This window comes from Cupressus sempervirens, chromosome 4 (genome assembly GCF_028749045.1).
Source record: "Cupressus sempervirens isolate cs-2001-9-10 chromosome 4, ASM2874904v1, whole genome shotgun sequence".
NCBI classification, from domain to species: Eukaryota; Viridiplantae; Streptophyta; class Pinopsida; order Cupressales; family Cupressaceae; genus Cupressus; species Cupressus sempervirens.
This window is the reverse complement of record NC_143121.1, coordinates 865,107,330-865,120,730: the sequence shown is the minus strand read 5'-3', so window position 1 is coordinate 865,120,730 and position 13,401 is coordinate 865,107,330. Positions and strand designations below refer to the sequence as shown.

General features: G+C 33.1%; 1 protein-coding gene across 1 annotated transcript; it reads right to left on the bottom strand.

Moving 5' to 3' along the window:
• Positions 1-311: 311 nt before the first annotated feature.
• On the bottom strand, positions 312-2,633 carry LOC149564158 (uncharacterized). Its single transcript, XM_089824117.1, has 3 exons — positions 2,042-2,633; positions 666-1,064; positions 312-543 (listed from the first exon to the last, which is right to left on the bottom strand). Exons 1-3 carry the CDS (start codon positions 2,600-2,602, stop codon positions 439-441), a joined length of 1,065 nt encoding a protein of 354 aa, XP_089680243.1. The 5' UTR covers positions 2,603-2,633; the 3' UTR covers positions 312-438.
• Positions 2,634-13,401: the final 10,768 nt, after the last annotated feature.

Here is a 13,401-nt window from a genome sequence, read left to right as displayed (position 1 = left end):
ACATAATCTAAAATATAGTTCTTTAAATTACACACAAAACTTAATTGCTCTTTTTTTTCTAAACATAAATTTATTTATATATCAATTGTTAAGCATAAACTAATTAATCAAGGTCAAAATAATTATTAATTTTGTCTTCAATTACTATAAAAGCTTCTTTTTTTCCCTTTCAATATTCAATAATAATTAAAAACTTCTAGCAATAGTTAAAATTTATAACATTTAAGATTATACAAGAAAAAATTATGTTTAAATAAAAGACAATATTCTTTGAAGACATAATTTCAAATGATAGAAATGGAAATGAATCATTTTTAGACCAAATCAACAATTTATAGTCACTTAATTTTACTCCAAGAAATATATACCTTAAGATTCGAACTTATAACCTCTTTTCCATAAATACAATTCTTCATAATATACAATATGAGTTCAATCTCAATCAAAAGTGATTTCTAAATTCAGTTGATTGTCATTGCTTGCCACTAAGTGTCTCACTACTTCCCCAATTTTTTTCCACCTGGAAGCATTCCATGTCTCGCCCTTCACATAATTGTTAGAGACATTTTTATTTAGCTTTCAATCATATCTACTAAATATAAATAAACTGAGATATTGAAGGATTAAAAATAACTGAAAAATGTTAAAATACTTAATATATATACCTTGGGTTCTATAAGAATAGTGGCCTCAAACCACAAGGCTTGTGTTGGAGAATGGATTGAAACAAGCTGTAATTGTTCCGCACTCAACTGTTCCAGCAGTTTCGATAGCAGAGCTGTTGGGCATCGAATCAGATCTCTATGTGCCCTAATACTTATCTTCACTTGCCACGCGTTATCTTCACATTGCTCCAATGTAACTTCATCGCTTTGGTAAAATAACTTACCTTCTGAATTTGATTGTTGCTTGTGGGATTCGAACAGGAAACTTGTTTCCCGATTCATGGCATTTTCTGGAATCAATTTCAACAGATTTTGATTCTCTTGTTCGAGATCAGCAAGACGAAGCTTCAAATCCTTCAAATAGCTTACTGTATTCGTCAAGATTGAATGTTTATCTCTCTGCACATAAATGATGTGAGAGTCAAAATTTTGTAACATTTTAACTGCAGAATTTGCTGAATTGGGAAACTGAGAAGTTGAAAGATGTCGGAGTTGAATTTGGATAGGTTGAAGATTTCGCCTTAAAAGAATGCAGATTGACGGATTTAGAGATTCCAAGGCGGTGGGACTCGATCTATTACTGATCAACTCCAATGAGAGATTAAGTTGAAAAACCAGATTTCTAGAGTTGAATGAGATTAGAATGTGAGATTTAGAGTTGTAAGTTTCTCGTGAAAATTACCTGAGAAATCTATAGAACATTGCAATTTTAAGCCGCATAACTGAAATTAAAAATAATGGAAGTAATTTAATGGACAAGAAGCACCAAATTAGGGCGGAGTAATATATGTCGACTAAAATTTTACAAATTATAATTTCTGATCTGAGATACAAAACTTAATAATTTCACAGGTTCACAGATTCTTCTGAAAATTACAAGGTTGACTCGTTATGAAAGTATCGAGAAAAAACAGGGCAACACACGTACGGGACTTAAAAATTGATAGATTCTCCTAAAGTTTTCACAAGATTTATACCTGAATGAGACTAGAAAGTAAGATCTCGAGATGTAGATTTCTCAAAAAAATAAACACTACTCAAAGTCATACAATATCGCTATTTGAAGCCGCATAACTGAAATTAAAAATAATAATAGCAATTTAAAGGATAAGAAGCGCGGGAATCATATTCTTATAAATCTCAGCTTAACTTCTCGAAATTATTATTTCTGATCTGAGCAACAAAGCTGTAATAATTTCACAAACTCACAGATTCTACTAAAAATTACATAGTTGCCCTATGTTTAAGATTAAAACCCCCAAGCACAAGAAACTTCACAAGATTTATCGATTGATCTGCAAATTAACCCCCGCAGAGATCTGATAAAACAAAAGACTAATTTGAAGACGCTGACGAGAAAAAAATTGTGGAAATACCTTGGACTGTTTCGGTAGAAGAGAGTAAAGATTTGCGAAATGCTGTTTCAATCTGATTCTCCGGTTCCGCTCGGCTACCATGTGCTCAAACGCCAACTTGTTTCTAAAATCAATGTTTGATTTTTGTTTTCTTGCAGCGGCCGCTACACTTGACATCTGCGTCCCTGAGTCACTTTTCCCCCGGATTAGGCTGAAAAACCTAAAACATCTTTTATGCAAGATATGACCGCCAGAAGAAAAACAAAGCTCGGCCTTTGGATCAGCTCGTACATAGGCAGTGAAGGCACTGTTTCCGGACGGAGCTTGGACAGAGGGCAGCGATGAATTTACAGATTGCTGGTGAGGTATTTCATAAAATCCGTCCATATAGCTGTACTCTTCAGAAGAATTTGAGTACCAGGAATTTTCTGGAGGAGTAAGAGGAGGAAACTTAAATTGTGCCTCCTCCATTATATCCGTCTGATAAGCTCCACTAGTCCAGACATTTTCCTCCATCTGTGCTAGAGGACGAATCCTGCTATAAAGCCTAGGGTTTTCGCCAAATAGATCGTCTCTTACCATTTCCTGGGGTTGATATACAGATTGCAACGCAATGGGGGTTCGATCTCTGATTCTTTCCGTGCGGAAAGAAGGGTTTATATAATTATATCCCCATTAAAACAACACTGTGACGGAAGATGCCGGTTAAATCATGACATCAGCACTCCAGTGGAGCGTGACGTCATCTATCTTGTTTGTACAGTTGCCCAAGCGGGTGGACGACTGGATTAAGCTGTGTGTTATATTAATAATAAAATTATATTGTTATAAAATTTAATCATCTAAGCAGTTTTATAAAATAAAATAAACATTTAGCAGCTGTCATGTTTCTTGTATATTGCGTTTCGGCAATTGAATAGAGTTTTCACCGAAGAGAAGGGCAACTTGAAATTTATGATGAGGTCCCTCTCCCATTTAATATATTATTGTTTCTGAATCATTGCACGTAATTAATTTACAAGTCTGCATCAAATAATTATTAGATTTAAATTATAAATTAGTGAGTGATAATTAAAAATAAAGGATTACTTCTGTAGCTGTAATGACATTTACGTAATATAATTTTGATGTATGATATTTTTAATAATATTGTATTAATAAGTTGTTATTAGGAAAAGATATATTGATAAAAAAATATAATAGAGTGTTTATGATGATATTTAGAATTGAATCAAATGTATTCTTTTGTTTAAAAATAATCAAGCATATGATGCCACATCAATGTATCAATAAAGCATGACCCACATATATTTGACTCTTTGTTTTAGGCCTTTTTGCACACCTTAACACAAAGTATCTGAGATTTGAGAGACATAAAGTTTTAGTACTCAAAGGAAGAGTTACTTCTATTTTTTTTTAAATATATATGTATGTGTGTGCGCACATTCTAAAAGTATTAAACACACCAAGCATGTCATTAAAGATATTTAAGATGATTAGTAATAACTATTGATGTGAAGAATGATGGTTTGAGATTGTTGTTTCAAAAAATTTATATTTTGATAATAGTTTAAGTGGTATGATCTTCAAGTCTTTTCTATGTTTTATAATTGAAATTATAGTGCCTTGGGCCTTTTTCTATTTATTTGAATAAAATAGATAATTTGGTTTATATGAATTAGCACTTGCACCTAACGAGGTTCAAGGGATAAGATGATAGGAAATTAGAGTTTATATTTAAATGTGAAAAATTAGTTGTTTTTTTTTTTAAATTATAAAAATATAGATTTTCTATATTAGTTAAAATGTTAAGAAAATTACAACAAAATGTTGGGGTAAGAAGTTAATGGATTATGGATGGGTAGATAGGTCAATGGGAAATCAAAGGTCGAAGTGGCAAAAGCTTTGAAGAATTTCAAGCTCCTATTGAAAAAAGAGAGGAAAAATTAATGGAGATAATTCAGTCTCATGGATAGTGTGGATTGGTCACAATGATGAAATCCTCTTGGAGGCTTCTCATGGTGGAGAATACAAGGTCGAAACTAGTTGTGAGGTCAAGGAACTAGTAATTTAAGACCTAGTATGGCCAAAAGATTTTCTATTGGGAAATGGTTTCTCATCGCAAGCCAAAGCCTTTGCCTGGCTTGCCATTCTAGGGTTGCATTTTGACGTGGGATAGGTTAAATGTATTGGATCTCATAAGTTTGGGTCGATGTCACCTATGCAAGAAGGATTAGAAGATGTTAGCATAACTGATGTTGTGATGACAAGTGATATTTAGTGCTTTCATGATATAGATTTGATTGAATGATGACCATTTTTTTGTCATTGATGTAAACTAGTGACCTAATTTTCCTAGTATGTTTCCAAGTATAAACATGATGAACAAGGGGTTGTTAGCATGAATACTAATGATACTACTTTAGGGAGTATTCTAAGCATTGGAAAGTATTGACATGTTGTATTCATGACTGTGTTTTTCATTGATGTTAACATAACATGGTTTCTTTAAAGACTAGCTGAGCAGAAGACATTGGTCTTGATGGTATAGATAATGGTTTGATTTTTTGGTGATGCGCAGTTATGAACATGTTTGGCACAATGTCTTGATGATGTGGTCAAGTGCATAGAGTATGAGTCAAAGACATACAGAAGATACACCTGATTTATAGAGAGAAGTTCAGAGACAAAGTATCGGGAAAGTAGTTCCTGATGGTTGTTGGCTATCTTAGATCTAAGATGTAATGAAGAGATGCCCAGTCAGGTAGTGATAAATGATAGTTAGTTGATGATGTCAATGAGTGCACACGCCCCAGTGTCACACATGTGAAGTTTTGTATAGACTGTGAGCTGACAGTTCTATTGTAATTGTAATTAATTAATTATCTTATTATAATTAATTGGGAAAGCCTCAAGGACAACTCAAGAAATTAGTATGAAGATATGCTATAAAGTGTTGGTAAATATATTGTTCTTTCTAGTGTAACTCTTAAATGCCCGAACCTGTGAGAAACAATTTGATACCAACAGTTGGATAATCTATCGAGTTGATAGATTTACTCTAAATTAAAAGGTACAACTCCCTTATGAATGATATGCAATGAATTTTTTTGATTCCTAAACTAATTGGGTATGTTCTTAATCTGAGAACAAAATAGGAAAACCAAGCCAGCCCTAGATAGAACTAACTCAAGTAGTGAATTCAGTTCTACACCTAGCCAACCATAGGAATTCACACTTCCTCTGATTCCCTGACATTGGTAATGCAATGTAAATGATAATTATGAAAATGCAATGCAAAATGAAAATGAAGATTAAACATCCTAATCTTTACAACAAGAATGACTAGTAGTACTCTGATCTATCACCCATTCACCCTTTGACTAAGAATGCAAGAAAGTGCTCAAGATTGACCATAACAATACTCTGATTGAAAGTAATTAGAAAAAGTGATGCTCAAATACTTTGATTCATAAAAAAATCTTTCTTGTTTTAAACACAACAAACAAAACACTTTGATTATATTTTCTTTCAATCTACAACCAAATCTATTGCAAAAATTGAATATCAATCTCCCTTGCATAAACCAAAATACAAAAATTAAATGCCCTCCCCTCTACTCTAGCAATGCCTACTTTTGCAGAAAAGAAGAACCCTCCATACCAACAAATATTTACAATAAATAGACTTCTTCATAATCATTTGGTTCTCCAATAGCGACCTTTCAGTTCTATAACTATTTCTTCTGGAGAGATTCTCTTCACATTCCGTTGGTTTCTTCTGATGACTTTTCAGTTCTGTAACTGACTCTTGACTCTTTGATTTCTCATCTTTTTCCTTTTGAAAAATGATATTCTTATTAACTTTAAAGTTAATAATGATATATCTTAATATATTTAAATTATATTTTACCAATTGACATTTAAATATGTTAAATCTAAATCATTCCTTTGCTAGGTAGACAGAAAAATAAATACTACTGCTAGTAAAAGTGGGTCATGTTTTATGGGGCATATCTTTTTCTTCTACTGTTGGATCAAGCTCATTTTGGATATGTATTTCCAAACCTAATTTTCTACATTCTGACTAAGTGATCAGAAAAATAACCACTGATTCAAAAGATATGAGCTACTGAATGCTGGTCTATATGACTATTACAAAATTAGAATTGATAAAATGAAGTTTCTAGCCACTCTTCTTTCACATGCTTTGTAACCCAGATGTCTTCAATTTGCCAGTATGTTATCTTCCATTCTTACCATTTTGATTCTTTGCTAAATTTTGGGAGTGAGTCTCTAGAATGCCTGCAACAGAAAATCTCGAATGGAGGTTGAAAAGCATACCGAGTTCTCAATTTTTCACTTCTTTGTTGTAGATGAAATTTTCACATTCTAGTAATAGCTACACTTTGTAAATAATTAACAAGTAATACTTCTTCTTTGTTATCGGGTCACTAATTATAGAACACTCCAATTCATTCTTGGTGGAAATTTGAATTTTGTCTTGTCCCTTTTGCGGAAAACTCCAATGCGACTACAAAAGGCGTAGCATAAAATGAATTTTTCACTTCATATTTAATGTCATGTTGATGTCCAAATCTTCAAGAGTTAAATTATTATTAGATTATCATTATTTGTTTAATCAATTAGGAGCTCTTTTCCATCTCTCTATTGTTGATTTAATACTTGGTGGAAATTCCATTTTTGAGTATGGAAAGTGCACTCAATCTTCAATTTTCCACCTCCATGTAGTGGGCACAATTTTGATGTAGATTGATTCATAAATTACTTTTCTGAAGTGATCTTGATACTAGACCCCATATATCTTCATTTTGGATTGAGATTTTACTTTTCTCTCCTAATGTGGAAAATTGAGCGTTGACTGCAAAAGGCATAACAAAAAATGAGTTTTTCGCTATGCTTTTCCCTTTGGTGGAAAATGAAACATTTGCTTCTCCAATGGAAAATTTAAAAATGACTATGAAAGGTGTAGCAGAAAATGAGTTTTCCACTATGCTTTTGTTGGTCTTAGGTTGGTTTTGACAATTGAGTGCCAACACACTTAACCAATTTCTAAGTTTGTGCCAAGTATGATATAGATGCCAAGTTACAGTATCTGCCGAGCCAGAGATTCAACAGGTATTGAGTAAACTTTAAGTGCCGAGAAAGTTTCAAGTGTTGAGTTACTATAGATGCTGAGCCACTATAGGTGCCGAGAAAATTATAGATGCTGAGTGAGACAGAGTTACTATAGGAGTCGAGCAAGACATATTCCTATATGTGCCGAGCATCGGCAATTAGTAACTGCCAAGTAACATAGAATCAACATATCAGTTTGTGCCTTCACAAATTCAGATGTAAACTATTTCCAAGCTGACTCAAGATGAATCTTGAATGATCTAAAAGATAAAATTGAATCTTTTACATTTCCTATGTAATCAACATGCAGCCAATAAGAAAAATGGAGAAAGCATGCAACCAATAGGAGAAGTGTAAAGATTTGAGCGAAAAAGAAGGATGAATATTGATCGTAGATTCATACTGAATCCTAAGTCTTTGAAGCCTTTATAATGAGGTTGAAACCCCATTATTCATGCATGAGTGAGAGTTATATGAGAGAATGATAGTGAAGTTCAGAGGGGTGTAAAGACATATAGAAGGAAGAGCAACATTGGAGAATTCAGTTGGTTAGAATAGAGTATCAACATTTCGAGTAGAGATATATTAGATTGGGAAGGATTAGAATAGATTGAGAAAAAAAAGGGTTTGGAATCAACAATTGAAGATTGTATGTCATCAGATCAATACATTTCACTATACTTTCTAACCATTGTATTAGGAATGAAAATCTTATGATGATAGGTTGGTTTAGTAGCCATATTGTAAATCCTTTAATAGGGTAACATTCCAAGTGAGTCTTTGTAAATCCTTTAGACAGGTCACTTTTAATAGGGTGTAAAGCCTTTAATAGGGTAGGTCTTTTATAGGGCAGACCATTGGAAGTGGTCAAACTTTGTAACCTTAATGAGTTACATATTGCTATAGTGATAATTTGCGGGTGTCATCCCCACCCTAGTTTTACCTTCTCATTTTAGAGGGTTTCTGGGTGACCAAAATCTTGTGTTATCTATTATCATGCATGTCTTTATTTTCATGTTAAGTAGATCTGTCAGATGCATATGAATAATCTTAGTTAAAAGTTTTAGAGGTTAAAGTTTGTTACTTTTGATTCACCCCCCTCTCAGAAGTAAATCTTCCCACCTATAATTTCAACAGCTTTTCCCTTTGGTGGAAAATGAGAAATTTTCTTCTCCAATGGAAAATATGAAAATGGCTTCTCCATTTACTAAACAATTCTCTCTTTTCTTGGCATAGATTTGTTCTTCTATTCATCTCTTCACATGCTTTCCTTCTGATTTTAGATCTACATTCTAGGCTTTCATCTATTATGTTTGTTGACTTTATTCAATCTTCATAGACAACAGATCTTCACAAAACATGTGCTTTCATTGAAACTGAATTTTCTAACACTCAAAACCTAAATCCATGGAATTTTTGCATCAAATACCTTAGAACATTGAAACTTCATAAAAATATGGTTACGGAAAAACCATACACATTGGGGAAACTCTTTATGAGGTCAAATTTAAAAGTTTGAAAATGGTTTACCGAAATCACACCTACATAAGGGAAAGATGTTTTCCTTGATTGTACTGTGTATTCAAGTATTGTGATCATTGTTGAAGTGTGAAGTGTGAAAAGAAGCATAGTGCTTACTAAATGTGTGTATACGATCCAAGGGATTATTGGATGCAAGATTTGTGATCTGGTTACAAGATCAAAAGGAGCATAGGATAGAGAAAGAGGAAGGAATAGTACAATACCATTCTATTATTTTGTAAGGAATAATACAAAGATCATTTGGATAGTGGGTCCAACTATCTTCCACAACTCCTAACAAGGTTGGAATCTCCTAATAGGGATTCAAAGTCTCTTGAAAGGGACTCATATGTACTGAATGTATTCATAGACTCCTAACAGGGTCCATTCACTAACAAGAAATATTTATATTAATTAGTACATCATCTTGTGGGTACCATCCCCATTGGGGTTTTCCCTCTGATCAAAATTTTCCCTAGTTAACATATCTGGTGTTATTGTGTATGAGTATCTTGTTGTGGTTTCAGTTTATATTACTCATATGGTTAAGATTATTTAAGTTTATTAATTGTGATATTAATTGGATAATAGATTCACCCCCCTCTCTTAGTTATATTAGTGGACTATATATTCTAACAATTGGTATCAAAGCATCAAGTCCTTGAAGGATATGCTTAATAGCTTTGAAAGATCGATGTGATTCTTTTTAGAAAGAATAGTCTTAGATTTGATGGGGCCAACTATGATAGTTGGAAGGAGAAGATGAAGACTCATCTTTTTTGCATGGGTCGAGGATATTGGATCTTGACAAAGAGTAAGAAGACAATTGTTGAAGAAGAAAAGCTAGAAGGTTGCAATAAAGAAGAGAGATCTATTTATGTGTAATAGGAGAGCAAGAGAAGCTCTACTAACATCTCTTCCAAATAATGTGTATAGTCATGTAAAATCACTCGAAACATCTTATAAAATTTGGAAAGCTTTAGAATCTACTTTTGAAGGTGATGATCATGCAAAGAGAATGAGATTATAGAATTGGATATGTACATTTCAAGATGCTAGAATGATGGAAGATAAATCTATAAGAAGTTATATTGGCAGAATATCATAAATGGTTGTAGGAATTATGTCTCATGGTGGAACCAAGGAAGATGATGAAATCATATGGAAGCTCTTGAAAATTTTGACACCACCTTTCAAGATGATAGCCTAGATGATTCAGCTAGCAATGCCCTCCACTAAGGATTTCACAAAGGAAACATTTGGAAGATTATAATTAGTAGGAGTAGATCTGAGATAGTCTGACAAACTTGCAAGAGTTGAAACAATTTTTAGTGCCCTAAACATTTGACCTAATTTGAAAAGGAGTGCAAGCACTTGTGGAGATTTTACTGGTAGCAGTAAAGCTAATGAAGATGAGAAGATTGAGGAAGGAATAACACCTATAGTGAGAAGAGGAAAAGATGGTAAGAAAATCTTTAAATGTTGGACTTGTAATGAATTTGGTCATTATGCATCTAAATGTCCTAAAAGAGAGAAAAAGTATTTGGGATAGTTTTTAACCCTAGAAGAGATAGAGATAGAATCTGTTTGTATGCAAATGAAGATGAAGAATCTGATGAGAAAAGTTAAAGTGAAAGTGATGATGAATAAGGATTTGTGGCTATCAAGGAAGATGATCTTGATAGAGAAATTAGAGAAGAAAGAGCTCTAGTTACCCAAGTAGAAAATAAGTCTGCCTAGATAATTAATAGTGGTTATTCACATCACATGACTGGTGATATGAATAAGTTTGTTAAGTTAAAAAATCATGATGGAGGTATTGTTAGAATTGGTAACAATGTAGCCTGTCATACAATAGGAATTAGATCCATTATTGTTGATGGTAAAATTAACATTGATGATGTTTATTTTGTTGATAGATTGAAGTATAAATTATTGAGTGTTGGATAGTTGGTGGACAAGGGTTATCTGTTGTAATTTACTAAGAAGACCCGCATTATCAAAGATAGAGATGGTAAGATGATTGGAACTCACACTAGATCTAGAGGTAATGTATTTCAGTTGAATCCTATTGAAATGACATGTTTGGTAGCTAAAGTGGATAATAGTTTCTTATGGCATAGAATATTCTATCACATAAACTTTGATAATATTGTGAAAGTTAGTAGCTCACTTTTACAGTCAAAGACTTGCCTAAGATTGTTAAGCCTACTAATGTTGTGTGTAAGGAATGTATTCTGGCTAAGCAAATGAAAGTATCATTACCTAGCAAGAAGTTCACTACCATAGAGAAGCTAGAGATTATTCACATAGATTTGAGTGGTCCTTCTAAAACAAGAGGATTCTATGGTGAATGGTATTTTATGATTTTTGTTGGTGATTTCACTAGAATGACGTGGGTAACATTTCTTAAAGAGAAATTTGAAGCTTTTGAGAAGTTTAAGATATTTAAGAATAGAGTTGAGAATGAATCTGGTGTTAAGATAAAGTGTTCGAGATCTAATAGAGGAGGAGAATTCACTTCTAGAGAGTTTAACATATTTTGTGAAGAGACTAGAATCAAAAGGCAGCTACCTACACCAAGAATACCTAAGCAAAATGAGATTTCCGAGAGAAGGAATAAGTTTGTAGCAAAAGTAACAAGAGTGATGTTGTTTGAGAATGATGTTTTTAAGACATTTTGGAGAGAAATAGTTCAATACAATAGCATACACTCTAAACAAAGCATAGATCAAAAAATGTATGGACAAGACACCTTATGAACTATGGTTTGGTCATTCACCATCAATTAAGTATTTCAGAATATTTGGGAGCAAATTTTACATTAAGAGGGATGATGAGATTGGTACGTTTGATCCAAGAAGTGATGAAGGTATATTTCCTGGCTAATCATTAAAAATCAAGGATTATAGATGTTTCAACTATAGAACTAAGACAATAGTTGAATGCACAAATGTAAGGATTGATGAAAATTTTGGATTTAAAGAAAACATGGTAGATTATAATTTGGATGGACAAGAAGATAATCTTGGAATTTTTAGATAGAATGCTGAAGTTTTTGTTGAGAGTAACAATGATTTGCAAAATGATGTGCTAACTGTTGAGTAAAGAGGAGAACAAAGGTCTAAATTGAGATAAGAGTTGAGATGTCAACTCCTACCCCTAATAGGAACTTGACAAAGAATCACCTTTTGAAGGCATGAATGTTGATGATATTCCTATGGAGGAGTATTGTAGATATGTCATTATGATGGTATGTTACATTCATGATTGAGTTTATCATTGATGTCAACATAGCCGTTTTCTATGGTATTTGATAGAAGAACATCAGAAAGATCAAGTTGGTATGGACAACTAGTTGAGTATTCTAACTATTTGAGGTTATAGGAGATACTTCTGAGTATCTACTATATGTAGTTAACGTCATAAGAAGAAATTATAAGTTTGGAAGAAGTTATGTAAGTTTTGGTGATGTCTATTCTAAGATAGAGTTTATAGAGGCATGCTCTGGTAAACTTGTTTTATATCTTAGTAGAATTGTTATTCTGAGAATTGAGGTTGAGGACATGAAGAAGACATGTTGGTGATAACATGGCTGAGTTCACTTGTCATAATATTTTTTGTATAGAAATATATTCAAATTGCAAGATAGAAGATTAAAGTTATCGCTAAGTGTAATGTGATCTTAATGTGGTCCTATTGAGAAGGTCTAATAGCTGACTTAGGGAATTGTTTTATGGACTCAGTATAAAGGAAGGACATTTTCATTTATCATATGACATGCTTGATGATTGATGATAAGTAGTAGTAAGAGTAGAATGTGAAGTTGAGTAGAGCAGTATAGAAGTGAAGGAAACTTCATTGCCAAGGTTTTGCTGAGTGATCTGAGGTTTGATACTTGGATCCAAGGTACATGACCTAGTTTGTAAGCTATTATAGTGATTAGTTTGGTTGATAGAATAAAGGAAAGGAGAACATAATAGTAAATTACTTGTTTGAGTAGTGAGCTCTTCTTGTAGTTGAAATTGCATGTTTGGGTAGTGGGCTCTTCTTGCATACATTGTACTACAACTCCTAACAGGGTTGGCACAACTCCTAACAAGGATTCAAAGTCTCCTAATAGGGACTCTATGTACTCAATGTTGTAATAGACTCCTAACAGGGTCCATCCTCTAACAAGGAAAACTTATATTAGTACATCATCTTGTGGGCATCATTCCCACTGGGGTTTTACCTCTAATCAAGGGTGTCCCTAGGCAACATATATAGTGTAATTGCCTATGTGCATCTTATTATGGCTACTGTTTACTTTGGTTGAATGGTTAAGTTTGTTTAAAGAAGATAAATGTTTTAATTGTTGGATAACTGATTCACCCCCCACCCCCCTTGGCCCTCTTAGTTATCTTGATGGACTATTGTTTCTAACAATTGGTATTAGAGCATCAGGTCCTTAAAGATAAAATTTAACAACTTTGGGAGATCCATGGCAAGCATGTTTGGGAAAGATAGTTTGAATTTTGATCGAACAAATTATGATAGCTAGAAAGAAAAGATGAAGACACATCTATTGTGCATAGGTCTGGGATTTGGGATTTTGACAAAATCAGTGAAGACAATCATTGCTGAAAATGATTTGGAAACTTGTACCAAGGTAGAAAGAGATCTTTTTATGTGTGATATGGGAGCTAGAGAAGCACTATTGATTGCACTGCCTAAAATTGA